At 43.9% G+C, this 18,748-nt stretch overlaps 1 protein-coding gene across 2 annotated transcripts in view; it reads right to left on the reverse strand.

Annotated features, from left to right (window-relative positions):
- CERS6 (ceramide synthase 6) overlaps window positions 1-18,748 on the reverse strand; it is a 103,680-nt gene that overhangs the window by 57,721 nt on the left and 27,211 nt on the right. For both annotated transcript variants that reach the window (XM_048484295.1, XM_048484293.1), the window contains exon 2: window positions 14,585-14,642. In XM_048484295.1, coding sequence (XP_048340252.1) covers window positions 14,585-14,642 — 58 coding nt within the window. The remainder of the gene's footprint in view (window positions 1-14,584; window positions 14,643-18,748) is intronic.

Consider the following 18,748-nt stretch of genomic DNA (forward strand, 5'->3'; position numbering starts at 1 on the left):
CTGGGGGTGGGGAACTACATTTCCCAGAAGCCCCTAGATGTGGTTCCTCCACCGGGCTTAGCTGCTACTGAGCGAAACTTCAAGCCTATCCATTCCTAAAAGTAAGGGTGGGGTGAGATTGCACGATGATACAGACGGTAGCCAGGGAGCACAAACTTTTCGAGGGCCCCCCGTGACTAGAAATGGTCTAGCCCGGTGATGTCGCTTCCCCAGCCCCCCCCTGGTGGGCACTTCACCCACTGGCTGGAAGAGATGTCCAGAGAAGGGAGGGGCAACCAAAATAGAAGTAAAGAGTTGGAATCCATGCCTTATGGAAGAGAGACTTAGGGAGCTGGGGATGTTTAGTCTGGTGAAGCGAAGGTTAAGGGGGGATATGATAGCTATGTTTAAATATTTGGATGCCATGTCGAAGAGGGAGCAAGGTTGTTTTCTGCTGCCTCAGAGACTAGGACACGGAGTAATGGATTCAAGGTGCAGGAAAAGAGATTCCACCTAAACATTAGGAAGAACTTTCCTGACTGTCCAGGGCTTGATTAGAGCAGTGGAATTCACTGCCTTGGAGTGTGGGGAGTCTCCTTTGGAGGTTTTTAAAAAGAGACTGGATGAACATATGTTAGGAGTGCTTTGATTGTGTGTTCCTGCATGGCCAGGGGTTGGAGTAGATGGCCCTTGCAACTCTATGATTCTGGTTGGACTAGATGGTCTCTTGCAACTCTATGATTCTGTGATTCTATTCTATGGTGATTCTATTCTATGGTCTCTTGCAACTCTATGATTCTGTGATTATATTCTATGATTCTATGAATACATACTTTCTAGGGAATATATATTGAAATACTTCTTATTACTCAATTAATATTCTATGTCAGTCACTTCTGTACACTTCGAGAATCACACAAGCTGTTGAATTAGTATCATAATTAAAAAACAAAATCTAGAGGGTTATATTCCACTTTTCCTTTCTGGCTTTCATGATGATTAAAATACTAACACCATTTTTAGCTTACATCTCTCATACTAGGAGATAAATTTAAAAAAATCTTTTGATGGCTTGCTACAGCAATCTAATTATTTAAGAAGATCTTTAAGATGCGTGGGAAAGATTTTAAGATTCTTCAAATGTTTCTGCTGGAAAGTCTGTATTTTCCTGAACCATTCTGAAACGATACATCCTTTCAAACTCAATCTAAACTTACAAACACAGAGATAATGGTTGCAGTTTAAGCAACTCGTAGCCCATCAGCACTGAAAGCTTATTTTGAAGTCAATCCCAACTAATGCTGTCCTTACAATTTTGAAAAAGAGAGCCAAGACATTTTGAGACTAAAGATACATTAAAAAGCATTTGTAAAAGACAAATACTGTTTGAGGAAGGGGGGTAGCCATGTTACTTTGACTCCACCAAAACAACAAAGGATCTTGTGGCACCTTAATGATTAAGACATTGACTGCAGCACCAACATTCAAGAGCAAGAGACCACTTGCATCTGACAAAGCAGACTCTGGTTCACAAAAGCTTGTGCCACCATCTATTCGTTTTTAAAGGGCCACAAGACTGCTGTTCTTTCTCCCCAGACATTTTGCTTACTTTCTGGCTCTGGCGATTTCTGCCATTCCATAACCACGTCAATTCCGGAGGAAGCAGAAGATTTAGTAGTACTTGAAGCAGAATATGGTCTCACTGGATCAGAGGAACTTTCCCTTGACAGGCAAAGTGTGCCCTAGAACATCCCTCCCCTCTCCCCCAATACCAGAGTAGTTCAGCCCTCAGGATTCAGACCTGGGCTAGAGCAACACTCCAGCTTAGTGGCTGTCTGGCCTAAGTTCTGGTTGGTTGACTCAAGCTCTCTCTGTGCCTTCTCAGGTTCCACCATCTGAGTCAATGTTGGGTGTATCGTATACTATTGCCTTCTTACCAGCCTCGGCTCTCCAGCTACAGCGGCCAGAACTGACATTTATTCCAGGTTTACTTCCCTGCCACTGAGCAGTGGTTCCACTGCTGGCTTTAGTCAACTCAACAACCTTTATTGACATAATAATAATACAATTCTATCAACAAAGAATTCAGTCATCAAATAGGTAATGAAAATAAAATTATGACTAAATATCAGTGCATAAATTGAAAGCTAAAACAAAGGGGGGGAGAGGAGGAAGGAATTAGGCAGGATTAAAACACCTGGATCTCTGGATTATATATAGGTCAAGAAATTTGGCTACTGTATCTGTTACCTCGCTGCTGGTGTTACGCTGGCTTTAGTCAATAATATGGGCCAAACCAGATAAGCACAGCAACTGGACATAACAGCTGCAGGGAATGGCATAAAAAAAATTAAGGACAGAGCATTCAGGCTCAGAACACTTCAGACCAGAAGCTGACTATTTAAAAAGCTGGTAAGATAAAACCCCTAATTAAAAGCCTGGATAAAAAAAAGAATTGTTTTGAACTGACAGCTAAAAGACAGCAAAGTAGGCTCCGAGTGAGCCTGAAAGGGGTGGGGTGTTTTTCAAAGGTGAGAGGCCACCACAGAAAGGGTCCATTGAATACTTACTGTGAAGGGCCTTTCTACTGGACGGCTAGGGAGACATCTTGATTGGGTGTCTTCTCCACCAATTGCAAGGAGGCAGGAACTAATTAAAAATATGCCATCACTTCCTGCTTGAGAGGTCCCCTAGTGGCTATGCCTCAGTATCCTTTCTGGCCAAAGCAGTAACACACCACAATACAGGAGAGGAACAATAACAAAACTATACAACATAAACTAACATTACTACTCTTGTGCTCCAACAGGAATACCTAACAATACAAGAACTGGAGCTGACATTTTAGGGACTGATAGCAACCAGGGGAGAGCCAAAGATGTCTCTCCCTATGCCTGCCTAGTGAAAGAAGGCCCTTCACAGTAAGTATTCAATGGACCCTTCTACTGGAGGCGGGAGACATCTTGATTGGGACCTCCCAGAGCAGTGTCCCTAGAAGGGTGGGCCGCATCAGTCCCCAATGATGTTCTCCAGAACACTTCTTGCCAAAGCCAGTTCGTAGACATCAATGGAGTTGATTTTGTAATGCACTCCCTGCAAGGCAGGAAAAAATACTGAGGCATAGCTACTAGGGGACCTCTACAGAAAGTGATGCATATTTTTAATTAGTTCCTGCCTCCTTGCAATTGGCGGAGAAGACACCAAATCAAGATGTCTCCTGCCTCCAGTAGAAATGCCCTGTCTCTAGTTGTCACCCACCCACTTCACCTCTAAAGGTTGGAGCACAGACAGCATAGCTTGAAAGGCATATCTTGTGGCAGTTTGGATAGTAAAAGAGGAGACAGTCATTCAGATTTCATGATGAAAAAACACCCCCGTGCTACTTTGTTCAAATATTCGGGGACAAATGGTTTTTTTCCTGACATTTTCTGTAATCACAAAATAATCCTCCAATGTCCCTCAGAATCCAATCTACTTTCAGGAAGAGCTGTATGCAGATCGCTTACAAGAGCCATCCAAGTTACCCAAAACCTTCTTTACAAACTTCAGCAGTCAATAAAATAACTTAAGATGCAACGTTTATAAAGTCTGAGGTGTTCCGAAATTTCTCTGCAACATTTATATAACTGAACAGACACAACTGGTATCGCAGACAGCGCTGACTGCCTAGGCCTGGGTGCTCCAAAAAGAACTTCATTTCCAAACGCAGGAGCCAGGATGCGTGCTTCAAAAAGGTTAGGGCTTTTGTACATTACCCACAGCTGGAAAGCCATCTGGCACCAAAAGGTCTTCAAGATGGAATGCTGGTGCCAACCAAATGCCAACTAGATGGAAACTCTTTTCAAGAAGGCTAATACACACCATTTGACATTCCTTCCTGGTTCCCTTCTAGGTTTACGGACCATTCTTGGCAAGGGGGGCCGGGAAGCAGCCTGGGGGTGGTGGGCAGAGTTTGAGGACAACACTCCACCTGGAGAAAAATCTGAGGACAGCTTTTAATAGGAGCACAGCAGGAAACAAACGAAAAAGAAGGGACTCCAGAAGTATTTTTTTAAAGGGTAGTAGAACATTCAGGATGGAGAGTTCCTCAGAGATTGCATGTTTCTGCTAGGCTTCCTGCCAACCAGCAGGAAGGCTGGAAGTCAGCCAAGCTTTCAGCTAATTAATGAAGGGCAGGGAAGTATGAAAAGAATGTACTGTTTTCTAGGTCACCAAAATAATATTTGTATGTCCTTTCCTTCCCACCTGGGATGGTGTCAGAGCTGGGAACACAGCATAGGGGAGAATACTTAAACCTCCCCTCCCTCTGTAGCTGTGATTCAAATTGCGCCTCCGCATGGCCTTAAATTATACACTTCTACTCTTGAACCAAAAGGACTCAGGTTCTAGAGTTCCATAAGAATCCCCAGCATTCTCCCCTCGCAAACCATTTCTTCCCTTCAACAGTGCTAGGTGAGATATAATAACTTAGAGTTAAAATCTCAAACTGCCTTGAACAATGAGGAATACAATTTGAGAACTCAGTATCCTCAATAATATATACTTGAGTGCCAGGCACATATTGGCTACTTCCGTCAGAAATCACTCCTTTCTGCCCAGTGATGTAATTTTTATGTATTTTAGCTCTGCTTGCAATTGTTTTAATGATGTATTTTTGTTGGGGTTTTTGGTTGCTACTTCAAGGAGTGCTGCCTACAAAAACCTTTAAAAATTTATATAGCAGCACCCCCTTTTAAATTAAAAAATTACAGGAGCACCCCTACATGTACACATAGCCGAGCAGCAGAATGACAAATTTAACTCAAGACATACATACGTACATCTATAAATATGTTCGTTTGATTGCTCAAGCAACTGATTTATCCTTTAAGGTGCCAGATAAGATTGTGCGTTTCATTACTGAAAATATCAGTAATTCTCAACACAGTTAAACCTGCAGATACTTGAAATCAGAGACTAGGGACTTCAGGTTTCAGGTATGATACTGCAGGAGACTCAAAGATGTGGGGTGTATCTGAAACTTTTATTTATTTATTTTAGTTTTTATTTAGGGCTTATTACATGGGTTATTTTTTAAATTTCTTACTGTTTAATTTAATTTCAAGCTATCTTTGCTGTGTGATCTTATTGGCACTGTGTCAAACCACAACTGACTTAAGGCAACGCAGTAGAGTTTTCAAGGCAAGAAACTAACAGGTGGTTTGCCTTTACCTTCCCCTGCATAGTGGTCCTAGCATTCCAAGTACTAACCGGGGCCAGCCCTGCTTAGCTTCTGAGATCTGATGAGAGCATATGCTTCAGCCTCATGGGCCGATGGGTGGCATGAAGACCTATATGGAACTCAGAAGTTCATGGACTACAGAATTCCCATCGGCCCTGCCAGCATGGCCGGTGGCCATGCTGGCGAGACTTAAGTGATAATCCAGGAGAATATCTAAGGTCTCATTTTCCTAGGCTCACCATTTCGCTTTAATCAAGGTACTGAAACAATTAGCTCTTCTTTTCCCTTTTTCCTACTAGCTGCTTGCAACAGAAGCTACCCCATGGAAGCCGCTGCGGAGGACTGCTCAGAGTTTCAGACTAGGTTCACTTTGCTCAGCCTAACCTACCTAATGATATAAGTGCCTCTGAAAAAACAACAACAGGATATAAAGGAAGTAAATAACTGAATACAGCTGAAGATGGGGGACAGATAAAATATAGAGTGGTTGGTGGGTGGGAAGGAGAGTAGGAAGTAGAGAAAAGTGAGAATATGGAGGCTGTCATATTGAAGGAAACAGGAAATAGTGTGGGAAAGGGACACCTGAGAAATTGAGGTGCCCCTGAAAGTCCTTGCAGGTTACCCACCATGCAACTGGGTACAGCTCAGTCAGCACTATGGAACTAGGCTAGAATTTTCCAGGGGAGAAACTGCTGGGGGAAGGAAGGAAGGAAGGAAGGAAGGAAGGAAGGAAGGAAGGAAGGAAGGAAGGAAGGAAGGAAGGAAGGAAGGAAGGAAGGAAGGAAGGAAGGAAGGAAGGAAGGAAGGAAGGAAGGAAGGAAGGAAGGAAGGAAGGAAGATCAGCTGACTGGAGGGCAAGAAGGAATGAAGGAAAAGGAGCAGGAAAAGGCTACAGGTGCTTTCAAGAAGGGAGAGAAGAAATAGTGGGGAGATGAAAATCAGATGTCCCTTGTAAGCACTTTTGGGGTCCTTGCTTGTATATATCTCCCCAGAGTACCGGCAATATTCTACCCCACATAGGGGTGAGCTACCATACCATTGCTTAAGCTACGTTTCAGAAGACACTTCGTGTCATAGGACAAAGAACAATCTTACTTTGATCCTCACAGTTTGGGAACTAATGATCCAGAGCAGGGGTCTGCAACCTGTGGCTCTCCAATTGGCCATGCTGGCAGAGGCTGATGGGAATTGTAGTCCATGAACACATGGAGAGCCACAGGTTGCAGACCCCTGATCCAGAGCCTAGGTTTAGCTGCCTCAGGGGAGAGCAGTAATAGCCAGTGTCTGTGCTTATTCCAACTTCCAATTCTTCTAATGTCTTTTTAAACCTTACTTATACTTATATTTACTCATACCATCTACTGTTTCTCTGCTCTAATTCCTATTCTACTGGTTCTTATGTCATTGGCTTTAATCCTTTCTATGAAAATTCACAGTGCAACCAGAACTCAAGTCTACACCAGTTGTTACTCTTTTCCATTTCTATGCCTTGGTAAAATCTTTAACTGTGATGCTTCTGGCTACAGACTGATCCTAGTGTTATTAGGGTAATTCTCTCTTCCTCAACATCATACTGCAAATTTATCTTCTACACACTTAAGCCCAGGACTCATCTGTGAACATGACTGTCTCATGAATTTGTTCCAGGACTGCTGCCTTAAAAAAACAAAACCTTCCCACAACAAAAGATGCAACATTAAAACATTTTTGCTGTTTGAGACCTCTGGCATTTGTTAGCTTGCATGGCAGTTTTCCGGTTTACCTTAATGAAATTTTGCTATAGCCCCTTTGAGAATCAATAGAATTATTCTGCTACTAGATTCCATGTACAGCAGAAGAACAACAGTCTTATTCTAAAATCAGAAAGGAAATTACTCTCCACTTTAAAAAAACCCTTAAAGGCTATTAACCCCAATTTTGAGGGTGACACCTTGGCAATGAAAACCTATTCAGAACATAATTACTTTATTATCTTTTGTTTCTCCGAGAAATAAATTACACTAAAGCACTTCAGTAAAGTTAAGGACTTCAGTGATATATTCCCATGAATCCTGTCATAGATAATTACACACATACTAGCCTCTTTAACACAGATGGTTGATGCCCATACAACAATTTTTTCATAAGATGGAAAAATTAACACTAGGCTCAGTGCAGATATGCGACTGCCTCAATGAAAGGAAGACTTATTGAGTTTCTCGTATCAGTTTCTGAGCTGTGCTATGCACATGTGCTTCTTTGGATAGAAGAGACATTTGCCAGTTTTCAAGTATATCCGGGGGAGAGAGGCAACAGCAAAAACCAAAATCCAAAACCCTGGGGAAAAGGCTTCTTATGAAAAAGAATGCTCTAACTTGACAGAGAAAGTGCCAACAAGATGCGGCTGCATCCCAGAGAAAGAACTAACATGGTGCTTAAGTGGCCGAGACTGTTAGAATAAGACTTGCGGGACCTCCAAAGGAGGGGCTTGCTATTCCTAATGTATTAAAGCTTAGGAAGGGATATACTTAATCCTCCCAGGCAAATTAGACAGAGGGGGCGAGACCATCTTTGCTGGAGTACTTCCACATTTTTTTTTTTTTTTTTTAAAAAAAAAGAGAACAAGTCCCTTTACTGTCTATGGCTCCAGAATTCTATGTACATGCAGAATAATCAGAACTTTCAGACTGCTTTCAGGATGCTCTTTGAAGCTGTGTGGGCGAATAGCAGAAATCCACTTGCAGAACAGTTGTGAAGGTGGTTTGAAAATGCATTATTTTGCGTGTGCGGAAGGGGCCTTCATCTGAATAAAGGTGAAGAAAAATACTTTCCCAGCATTCTCACAGGAACAAAAACTGCAGATTTCACTAAGGAATGTCCTTTCTCCACAGTGGCAGAAAACAAACTGAGGGATATATCCTCTTCCCCTCTCTAACATACGTCTGTTAGGCGGGAAAGGCAGTCTCTGCCCACAGTTGGGAGGGAAGAGGGCACTCAGCTCTGCAGATATTTCTTGAAAAGCTTGCTAGAAGCGCTCCACAGCAGGCCTGTGTACGCACAGTCCCAATGTGGAACTGAACATGAAGATCATGCAGATGAACATCTGCTTCTTTCCCCAACAAGTCCTATTTGTTCCCAAAGGTTTACTTATGTGCCAGTTGCAGCCTTTGTAGCATTTTATTGATTCCCCAGGTTCTAAATGTGTTTACAACAATCACTGAGAGCCTCCAAGTGATTAGCTGAACAAGGAGAATAACTGCAGGAAGCAGACTTGCAGCTAAAGAGCCAAGATAAAAAGCAACTGCTATTGGCATCCATTAGCTGTACAATATAGTCCCATCATTCTAATTTTTTTCCCCGAAATGGCTATTCTGAGCATCATGGAAACGTGCCTGGGAAGAAAGAGAGAGGGTTTTCAAGCATTTGTCCTGTGTCAAGAGCACATAGACTGAGAGGTTCCATTCCATTTCATTTCTCAAAGAAAAAAATTGAAACCAATCTACAATTTCTTGGCGGAGCATGATGCCGCATTGTACACTTAAATCTGGAATTTTGGAAAAATGCACAAAGGTTTTTGATAATGCCCGCAGGTCCCTTGAAGTTCAGCTACCCTTCAGCCTTTAAAAGTATGAGATCGTATGGGCAACTGTGCATGGATGTTACTATGTCTGACCCTTATACAATGGCTGTCTTTTCAGCCTTGTATATTATTGAAGGCATAAACAGTGTGCATTTCCATGAAAGTAAATCATAATTTCATGTCAGGAAGAGAATACAAGGACTCGAGGCTAGGGTAGATTCCTCATGGGCCAAAAACAGTGGTGTGAAAACAGTGTAAAATGGTTTTATAGCGATTGGTCATAAAGCAAAGGTTTCACGCCATTTTCACACCGTTTTACTCTGCTACTTTAAATACATCTGTGAAATCTACCTAGTCTCCCGGAGTCCCTCCAGTCGCTTTTCCCTCTCTAACATATGTCTGTTAGGTGGGAACACAACAGTGTTTTACACAACACTGTAAATTGGTTTAAAATGGTGCAAAAGGTTTTACACTGTTTTCACACTGTTTCTAAACCACTGTTTTTGGCCCTTGCAGAATCCGCCTAGGTGTGGATATTTGGCTCAAGCCAAACAGACTCCCCTCCCAATACCTTAACAGTGTGTGTGTGTGTGTGGGGGGGGGTTCCAGCTGAAAAAGGCAGCAGTCTAAAGAGATCCAAAAAGCTGATATGGAATCATGCCGAAAAATTGGGCTGAGGGCCACTTCGGACCCACCGCCAATGCTGCTACCTTCCAGCTTCACCGTGAGCTCGGTGGCAACAGACACAAAATTTAATAGCTTTTGGGGAGTTTTTTAAAAAATTTCCCAGGATATCAAACTCAAACCCAAAAAATATTGATTAAAAAGTGCTCACCCTTAAGGCTGAGACAGGGAAATAGAGAAACCAGTTTAATAAACTAGTTTAATTCTAGTCAGGCTAATGGGATAGGCACAATGGGATAGGGATGTACATGGGAAGAGAAGTCTGCCTTATGGTCTGCCTTATGGTCCCCTTGCCCACCCAGTCTCTGCCCTTTTCCTTACCAACACTCTAAAGATGCCTTATACAAGTGGTTTCTAGCCTTTCTAATTTTCTGTCCTGCCAATCACTCTATCCAAAAACCTGGTTCTTCCTGTGCTAGAAAAAAATAATAGCTTTGCCCAAGAAGGGCATTATGGGTATCCTGTTGTTGTGTTTATCATTTACAGTAAGTTCTAAGGACATAAAAAATTACAGATGTGCCCTGGATAATCCCTGGCAGGTAGAATTAGCAGGAATTAACACACCAAAGGCTTCTGTTAGTGGGCAGGGCGAGTGGGGGATTGGGAGAAACACTGGTCGATTCCCCACAGTCAATTAATCGTGTGATACTCATGCGAAATATTAAGGTTTCAAGGTTTCCCCACTGCTTGAGCGATGAACAGGGATTTGTCCCGTCTCTGGTGCTCGTTCTCCCCCTTATCCCACGTCCTGGCAGAACCTGCTTGCAAGTACAACTTTTCCTCTTAGCACACTTTCAATCCAGTTTTGAGGGGAGGAACGGGGGTCCAATCTGTGTTTAAAATTCCCGCCATGGAGCGTGATGTAAGTCTGGCAACCAATCAGCTCACCGGTGGAGTGCTGAAGCCGATCTTGGCGTGCAGCCTCTTCTGGGTTCAATTTAAGCTGTTGAGTGCCGTGAGAGGCGTTAAGCATATGGGAAGGAATGAAAAACTGCTGGCAGCGATAAACCGTTCCACCCTTCCAAGCGAGCAAAACCCAGCTTAAGCACTAAAACATGGCGGCTTATTCTTGCAAACGAGCGAACCTCAGGTTGCAAAGAGCTGGGAAAAATTTCCCACCCCCAAAAGGTCCCACCCCAACACGGCATGCCAGCCAATCAGGAGAGACCAGCAAAGGAGATTGTGTGGTAGTGGGGATTGCTACATTTCTGGAATCCGAGACAGGCCTACATGTCTTCGCTGAATACCTGGTGCGGTGGGGAGGTTGAAACCCTGATGAAAAGGTGCGGTTTCTTTATAAACTTGGTTTGATCTATACAGAATTTCCCCATGGGGAATCGACCACTGAGCATCCACAATTACTATTAGCATGTCAAAAGGTCACAGATGGCAGGTAGGGTCAACTGAAGGATACACATCACATTGGCCAGGTGGACATAGCAAATGAGAGAAAGGATATCATTTGGGTGCTGTGTGGTTTCCGGGCTGTATGGCCGTGTTCTAGCAGCATTCTCTCCTGACGTTTCGCCTGCATCTGTGGCTGGCATCTTCAGAGGATCTGATCCTCTGAAGATGCCAGCCACAGATATCTAGTAACAATCGAAACAACCCTGCTACTTAAAACCATGGCCAAGTTACAACAAGCTAATATTCGGACGATGAAAACCCTAATACCGACAATACAAGGATATCATTGTTATGAAAACCCTGCCTTACGTCTTCTTCCAGGAACACATCAGGCAGATGCCTTTCATACTGCCATACCAACGCTGACATGAAAGGAAATCAAGGAGGAAAGTGATTTGTGTCAAAGCCTGCAGTATCTTCTTTCTCAATCTCATCACTTTCCCAATGAATGGCTTATACTGGGTAGTGTGCTGAAACTGCCTACCACCCTGCCCTCCCCACTAGTCACTTCTAATTCCCCAAACTGGTATCTGGCTTTTTAACATGAGACATTCTGATCAAGCGTGAAGGGTTAGGCATTGCAAACTTCTGAGGAAAATTCTTTATTTGGTGCTAGAACAGGGGTAGGGAACCTGCGGCTCTCCAGATGTTCAGGAACTACAATTCCCATCAGCCTCTGTCAGCATGGCCAATTGGCCATGCTGGTAAGAGAACTGATAAACAATTCTATTTATCTGAACAACTGCTATTCTTAAAGAAGAAGATAGAAGATGCGGACTAGAAGAAGCGAAGAAGAAGAGAGAAGAAGAGAGAGAGAAGAGAAGAGAAGAGAAGAAAGAAGAAGAAGAGGGAGGGAGGGAGGGAGGGAGGAGGAGGGAGGAGTAGTTTAGATTTATACCCTTTTTTTCTCTCCTGTAGGGAGACATCAAAGAGAGGCTTACAAACTCCTTTCCCTTACATACCCCTTTAATAACAAACACCCAGTCATGTGGGTGCGGGGCTGAGAAAGCTCCGAAAGAACTGTGACTAGCTCAAGGTCACCCAGCTGGCATGTGTTGGAGTTCACAGGCTAATCTAGTTCCCCAGATAAGCCTCCTCCCAGCTCAACTGGCAGAGCAGGGAATCAACCTCATTCTCCAGATTAGAAGCATACCTAATCTTAGCACCACTCACATCACACTGAGTGCTCTAACCCCCCCAGGGGTAGGGAACCTGCGGCTCTCCAGATGTCCAGGAACTACAATTCCCATCAGCCTCTGTCAGCATGGCCAATTGGCCATGCTGGTAGGGGCTGATGGGAATTGTAGTTCCTGAACATCTGGAGGCCTGAGTTCTATCTATGCAGAATGAATGGGAGAGTCCTTCTGGAGAAAGCAAGCCCTTTCTTATTTAAGGACAATGCGCTTGGGAAAAATGTACAAACACACAAAGCCTAGCTTCACAATTAATATTGTGAAATGGTCATCTCATAGATGACCCAGAACAGGACAGTCTCTTCAAATGTGACTGCAAAAAAAAAATCTGCTCAAGAAATCTCTGATCCTACGCAACACTCACTGTGATAGCCATAAAAATCTCAGGAAGAGTTCTTGTACAACACACCAGCATCCGTTCTTCCCCGTTAAGGCATGCGCAGTTTACCACAGATTTTCCCAGTGGTCAAACCTTGTGTCTGGGAAGCATTTTCTGTGAAAATCATTCTGTACATCTCAATTCCCCCACCGTTTTTCCCTTTGTTTCTTCAGTTGCATTTATTCCACACACGACTGATACTATTCCTTATGGTGGTGGGATGTCAGTCGAAACGCAGGAGAACAATACTCCCCTCCCCATTTTTTCCTTTGTGCAGGCAGTCTAGGGTTATTGCGTAGTTTCGAGGAAGCAGCAATTCAAAAAATGTCTCAGTCTTCATTTCTGCCACTGACAACGGCCCACACAAAATGGAAGCCAAGAAAACCCCCTTCTGAAGCAGGCGCCATTACCTGGAGGAACAGAAACATATAGTTCCCACCCCCCAAAAGCCCCACATTTTTCAGTCAAATCGAAGCTACAGTAATGCATGACTGATATCGCAGCAGATCCTTGTCAATTTCACTGCAGATTCAAAATGTGTCCTTGCCTTGTCATTAGGTCACTAATATAAAATGAGAGATTTTTTTTAAAATCCTTCTGAAAATAGAGGGGGAAGAGAAAGCGGCTGAAGGGGAGATTGGGAGACTACACAGGCATGTTTGGTGCAGTGGATTAATAAAGACCATTTCAACATGATCGTACGATCAAGCAAAGCCAGCTCAGAAACAGACTGAAAAAAAAATTCAATAAAAATGCTTGAAAAAACAATGAATGAAAAATGAAGGGAAAGCATTTCTAGAACCAACCCCCCGGGGTGGGGAGGGGATGTGTAGAATTAAAAGGGGAAAAATGTAGCAACAAAATATGTTACAAACAACTCATGTGGAAAGGGCCATAGTATTCACAAGTGTGAAGAAAGACGGCTGAAGGGGAGATTGCTACATCAGATTTCAAAACTTATTCTGCAAATGGTGCAATCCTGCTTTCACAATTGCTATATCTTTGTCATAGGCAACATATACAACAAAGGTGGTCCTTTCAAGCAATGTGATATTTTCCCAGGGTGCTATTTGATCCTGCTCATATTGGAAACTAGACATGTATGATAGATTTTTATGTGTTATCACCGGCTGCCGACAGGATGACCTATGATGATGGCAGCCAAAAGACATCTCTGACCTGGCTTGCATTAAGTTCTGTATCAGTGGTGGTGAACCTTTTTGAGGCCGAGTGCCCAAACTGTAACCCAAAATCCACTTATTGCCATCGCAAATTGTCAACACTGCAATTTAACCTGAATACTAAGGTTTTAATTTAGAAAAACCAGTTGGCTCCAAGGCACACATTACTTGTGAGTAAGTTTGGTGGTAGTCGGTGGCTTTGCTTTGAAGCAACTGTGCAACGCTTCGAATGGGTAAATCACGACCCTAGGAGGGTTTAGAAGCAAGCCCCATTGCCAGCAATCGAGCTTACTCCCAGGTAAAGGATTGCGCTTTAGTTCTTCCCATGAAAATCAGTGGGGTTTACCAGCACTTAACAGGGTTACCTATACGTCGTGCCCAGCGGCCCAGGCCAGCCTAGATGTGGGGTGGGGGGGCGATTTTCCAAAAATCCCCCCCACATGACGAACTCTGTGCGAGCGTGCCCACAGAGAGGGCTCTGAGTGCCACCTCTGGCACCCATGCCATAGGTTCGCCACCAGTTGAGGATGCAAAAATATGCCTATTACAATAGTTTAAAAGGGGGGTCCTCAGCGTGGCACCTGCTGACATCTTTCCTGGTACCTTCCAAGTGTCTTTAGAAAGTGGGTGGGGGCAGGTACAGCTTTTCTCAGCAGGGCTTCTGGCTGGCTTTTCAGATTATTAAAATGTTGCTTCAGCAGCAGCTGCCACCACAACACAAGGATCTTTTCCGCATGACTGGAAGGTAAGCTGTGCGGATGCAAGAAAATATATCTAAACAATATGTTCATTTTAAAACGCGCCTTGTTAAACAGGGCTTCTAAAAGTGTCCATGGAATAAAGAGCAGAAAAAGATGAGGAACATTTTACAACAGTGTGTGTGTGTATAATGCTTGAAAAATGTAGATGCCGTGAGATTCGTGCTACCACTGTTGCCATGAGAAGCAAACTGCAGTCAAAGCAAAGGACAAAATCTCCTACCTGTTTCAGCAGCCGAACTCCGTAAGTGAACATATACATGTAAAATGTAAATCGCCACCTGCAAACAAACAAAAAACAAAACAAAACAGATATTATCTTTCTACTGCAAATAGCATACTGGAAATATGTTACTGAGCGTTATACCCTAAGATTATCTGCATTATTTTACCCTAAGATTATCTGCATCAGGGCAGCTTCCAACATTGTTTCAATAAAGCTACCCATAATTCATTAAGACACCTTAAACACCCTAACCAAGGGTGGAACAATTTAAAACTTAAACAATCCCTCAATCTCTATACTACTCAATCAAACCAACTAACAGAAGGGGAGGAGAAGGGAGGCCAGCCAAGACAGATCAGATCCCGTTGCTGCCCTCAACTATAGGCCTGGCGGAACAGCTCCATATTGCAGGTTGTGTGGAATTCAGATAAATCCCATAGGATCTGGTCTCATTAGACACAGCATTCCATTAAGCCAAGGCCAGAGCTGAGAACGCTCTGGCTCTAGTTGAGGAAAGCCAGAAGGTTGTTGTTAGCAGCACATAATGCTCTTTGTGGGACATATTGTAGGCACTTGGTCTAGTAAGGAGGGTTGCCTGATTTTGAGGTGGACTTCTTTATTATAGTCATATAAATAACAGAAACTTTAATCTTTCTGCAAAGCTCAAGTATAGATATGGATTTGAAGTTACAAAAGGAGAGGCGAGATGGGAGATCAGGATTCAAACCTCTACTAAAACCAGCCAATGAGAGAGAGAGAGAGAGAGAGAGAGAGAGAGAGAGAGAGAGAGAGAGTAGGAGTGCAAGGGAGAAATTTCAATCAAGCCTGTGGCACTGAGATTAACACTTCCCTCCTGTGTCATAATCTTCCCCCAAACTCAGCTACTAGATCTGAAAAGGAAAAAGACATCCCTTTCCCCCTGCTGATATAATAGCAGCTCTGTGTGTGTGTGTGTGTGTGTGTGTGTGTTGTGTGTGTGTGTGTTCCTCTTCCCCAAACAGACACCTTGCTAGGTAGGTGGTGCTGAGAAAGTTCTGAAGAACTGTGACTGGCTCTAGGTTACCCAGCAGGCTTCATGTGCAGCAGCGGAGAATCAAACCAGGTTCTCTGAATTAGAGTCCACTGTTCTTAATCACTACACCCCGCTCAAGATTTTCCACACCCCTCCACTGTCTTTTTCACTTTGTTTCTGAACTTACATTTACACAGGGAAAGTTATAATCACAGTTCATTCGAAATCTCATATTTGGCTCTGAACATTTACAGAAATAAGCTGAACAAAGCAGTCATGTCAAGGTTTTGTGAACTTCCACCTGCCTATGGCAAACTGTCTCAAAACAAACCAGAGGCTTTGCAGGGAATGGATACAGGAAGTTATGTAGGTCACATGCAATGGAATACATCAATATTAATTCAAACCATGGAAAAGAAAGATTCGGGTCACCATGAAAGTCACAAAAGTGTCAACATGTCCATATTGACCATGTTACCCAGTGCTCTGTACCCCGTATAACTGCCACTTTTCTCTTCACCATCACAGCGCCACCTTCTGTACTAACTGCATCACTGCGAGTCTCTGTAAGTCACTCACCCCATCTCTATAGCCTCCTCTTACCTCCATAGAATCTCCCATTTGGTACACATTATCATCTGTTACCTCACTATCTTCTCACCACACCCATTAATACTCTTTCCCCACTGGTACTGCCCCACCCCCATTATTTTTGTCTACTCCGTTACATAAACAGAGCTAAGATCCTCCTGCCTTGAACAGACTTTGTTTTTTAAAAAACTTTTTAAAATTATGAACAACCTCCCAACACCCTTACAGTTCTCTTATCCTTTTTAAGTGCCCTGTCACATTATCCCAGTTGTATGAGGTAAAGGGTAGTTGTTTTTTCCAGGATCACTGGAATGTGAGTAGTAATGGGGGGGGGGGGGACTTCCCCACATTCGTCTTTGAATCAGGGTTGGGTAAGCTGCATTTGGGGTTCATGGGACAGCCTTGCAGTAGCTGTGCTCGTTTCTCCATAGCCAGAGACAGGGTAGCAATCGGTGAGAGAACCTCCACATGCCCCATTAGAATATGGAGTCCCACAAGGGGCGATTTTCTCTCTACACACGCCCTCTTGCCAGGTTAGTCTGGAGGTCTGGACTGGGGTGCCATCAGTATGCTACACCTGTTGATGGAGGATCATCTGGATACCGCCCCAGATATTTTGGCCAGTAAGGGTTGGAAAAGAGGCAGCTGAAGTTAAATCCAGCAAAGACAGAGATCCTATGACGGGCGGGCGGGCAGGCAGGGGAGGGGGGTTGCTAATTCCCAGCTCTCAACAGTGCACAGCTGACTGTTACATCATCAGTCAGAAGCCTGGGTATGCTCCTTGATGCCTCCTTGTCATTGGAGGCTCAGATGGCACAGGTAGCTCACACAGTGTTTTATCATCTTCACCAAGTGAAACAATTGGCACACAAGCTGTCCAGGACTGACCTAGCCATGGTGATCCAAGCAATGGTACCTCTAGACTTGATTATTGAAACTCACTTTACACAGGGCTGCCCTTGGGCCTGCTCCAGAAACTCCAGCTGGTGCAGAATGCAGAAGTGACAGTCCTCACTGGGATCCTGTGGCGGGCACATGTTACACCAGTGCTCTGCCAGCCGCACTGGCTCCAGGGGAAGTACCGGATTGGGTTCAAGGTCCTCATTCTGGCCCAGAAGGTATCCAGCTTGCCTCAATTAGGGACAGGGCATTCTCTGCCCTGGATCCAATCTACCTAGTGAGATCCAAGCCCTGAGGGACCTAACACAGTTCTGCAGGATTTGAAAGATGGACCTGTTCCACCAGGCAGATGAGTGAGGCAGCTACAGTTTTCCATCTTGGCCTCCCGCTCCACCATTCTCTGCCACTTTCCATCTTTTACTGCATATTGTCCCACCTCTTCCCCTTGGTGGGTTATAGTAATTGGCGCTATAAATTTTAGTAAATTATATGTTGGTTTTAAATTATGTGTCGGTATTTTAAACGTTGTTCACTGTCCTGAGTCCATGAGGGAAAGGGCAGGATATAAAACCAATAATAAATAAAATAAAATTTTGCCAATGCTTGGATACAACTGTTGAGCTCCTTCCCCACTCCCCTCCCTTTCATGGTTTGCTGGAGAGGCACCGGCTGCTGTGGGGCAGCTGGGAAGAGACTGTTGCTCTCTTTTGTTTCCTCTCCAGGTTTCTCTCTCCTTCCTGACCCACCTCTTCAGTGCCTTGAAGGCTGTTCTGAAACATCGATTCCACTCCTGGGGTGGTCTGGGAAATACAGTCTAGAGGCAGCCCACATTATATGGCAGGCACTCTGTCCTTCCCAGAAATATCTTGTCTGAAATAGGTGGGGGGAGGGGGGGGCTGAAAAAGACAGAGATTGCTGGCTGCTATCACAAAGCAAGGAAGAAGGTGATGTCTTCTCTGGTTTTGATACAAGATTGCCTTAAAGTCATATTTCTAATGCTTATGTTTAGGCATATATTACAAACTGGCAAAACTCAGTTTCCCAGTGGTAGGGGAAAACTTGAGCCAGCAAAAAGATGGACTGACCAGGTGAGTAATACCCGTAACGTTGCTCTTTGGAAGGCTTCAGATGTAAATGTAAGCTTGCATTGTTGAAACAGAAAAAATACGCCATTAAAAAGCCTCTGCTGGCAGAATGAGGGCTTCAGGTGGAGCAAGGCACACCCAGCCCCTGTCCCCCGCAGCAATAGGCCTGAAATTAAGTCAATCAAGTTAAGGTGCATAGAACTGTCTCCTGGTATGCAAGGGTAAATTATAACTTTGCTTATGAATTTAAATGTGGCCCAATGCAAGCAGGCAGGCAGAAGAGGAAGGAAGGAAGGAAGGAAGGAAGGAAGGAAGGAAGGAAGGAAGGAAGGAAGGAAGGAAGGAAGGAAGGAAGGAAGGAAGGAAGGAAGGAAGGAAGGAAGGAAGGAAGGAAGGAAGGAAGGAAGGAAGGAATGGCATGCAAGACACAGATACTTACAAAACAAATAATATAAATACTTCCTCTGTGTCAGGTGTGATTATCTCAGTAGGAAGGAAGCAAATACACTGGGGGGAAAGGACACACACTGTGAATTTCTAAATTTTTCCATTAAGTTTGAGAAAATGCAGGGC

The sequence above is a fragment of the Sphaerodactylus townsendi genome, linkage group LG02 (assembly GCF_021028975.2).
Source record: "Sphaerodactylus townsendi isolate TG3544 linkage group LG02, MPM_Stown_v2.3, whole genome shotgun sequence".
NCBI lineage: Eukaryota > Metazoa > Chordata > Lepidosauria > Squamata > Sphaerodactylidae > Sphaerodactylus > Sphaerodactylus townsendi.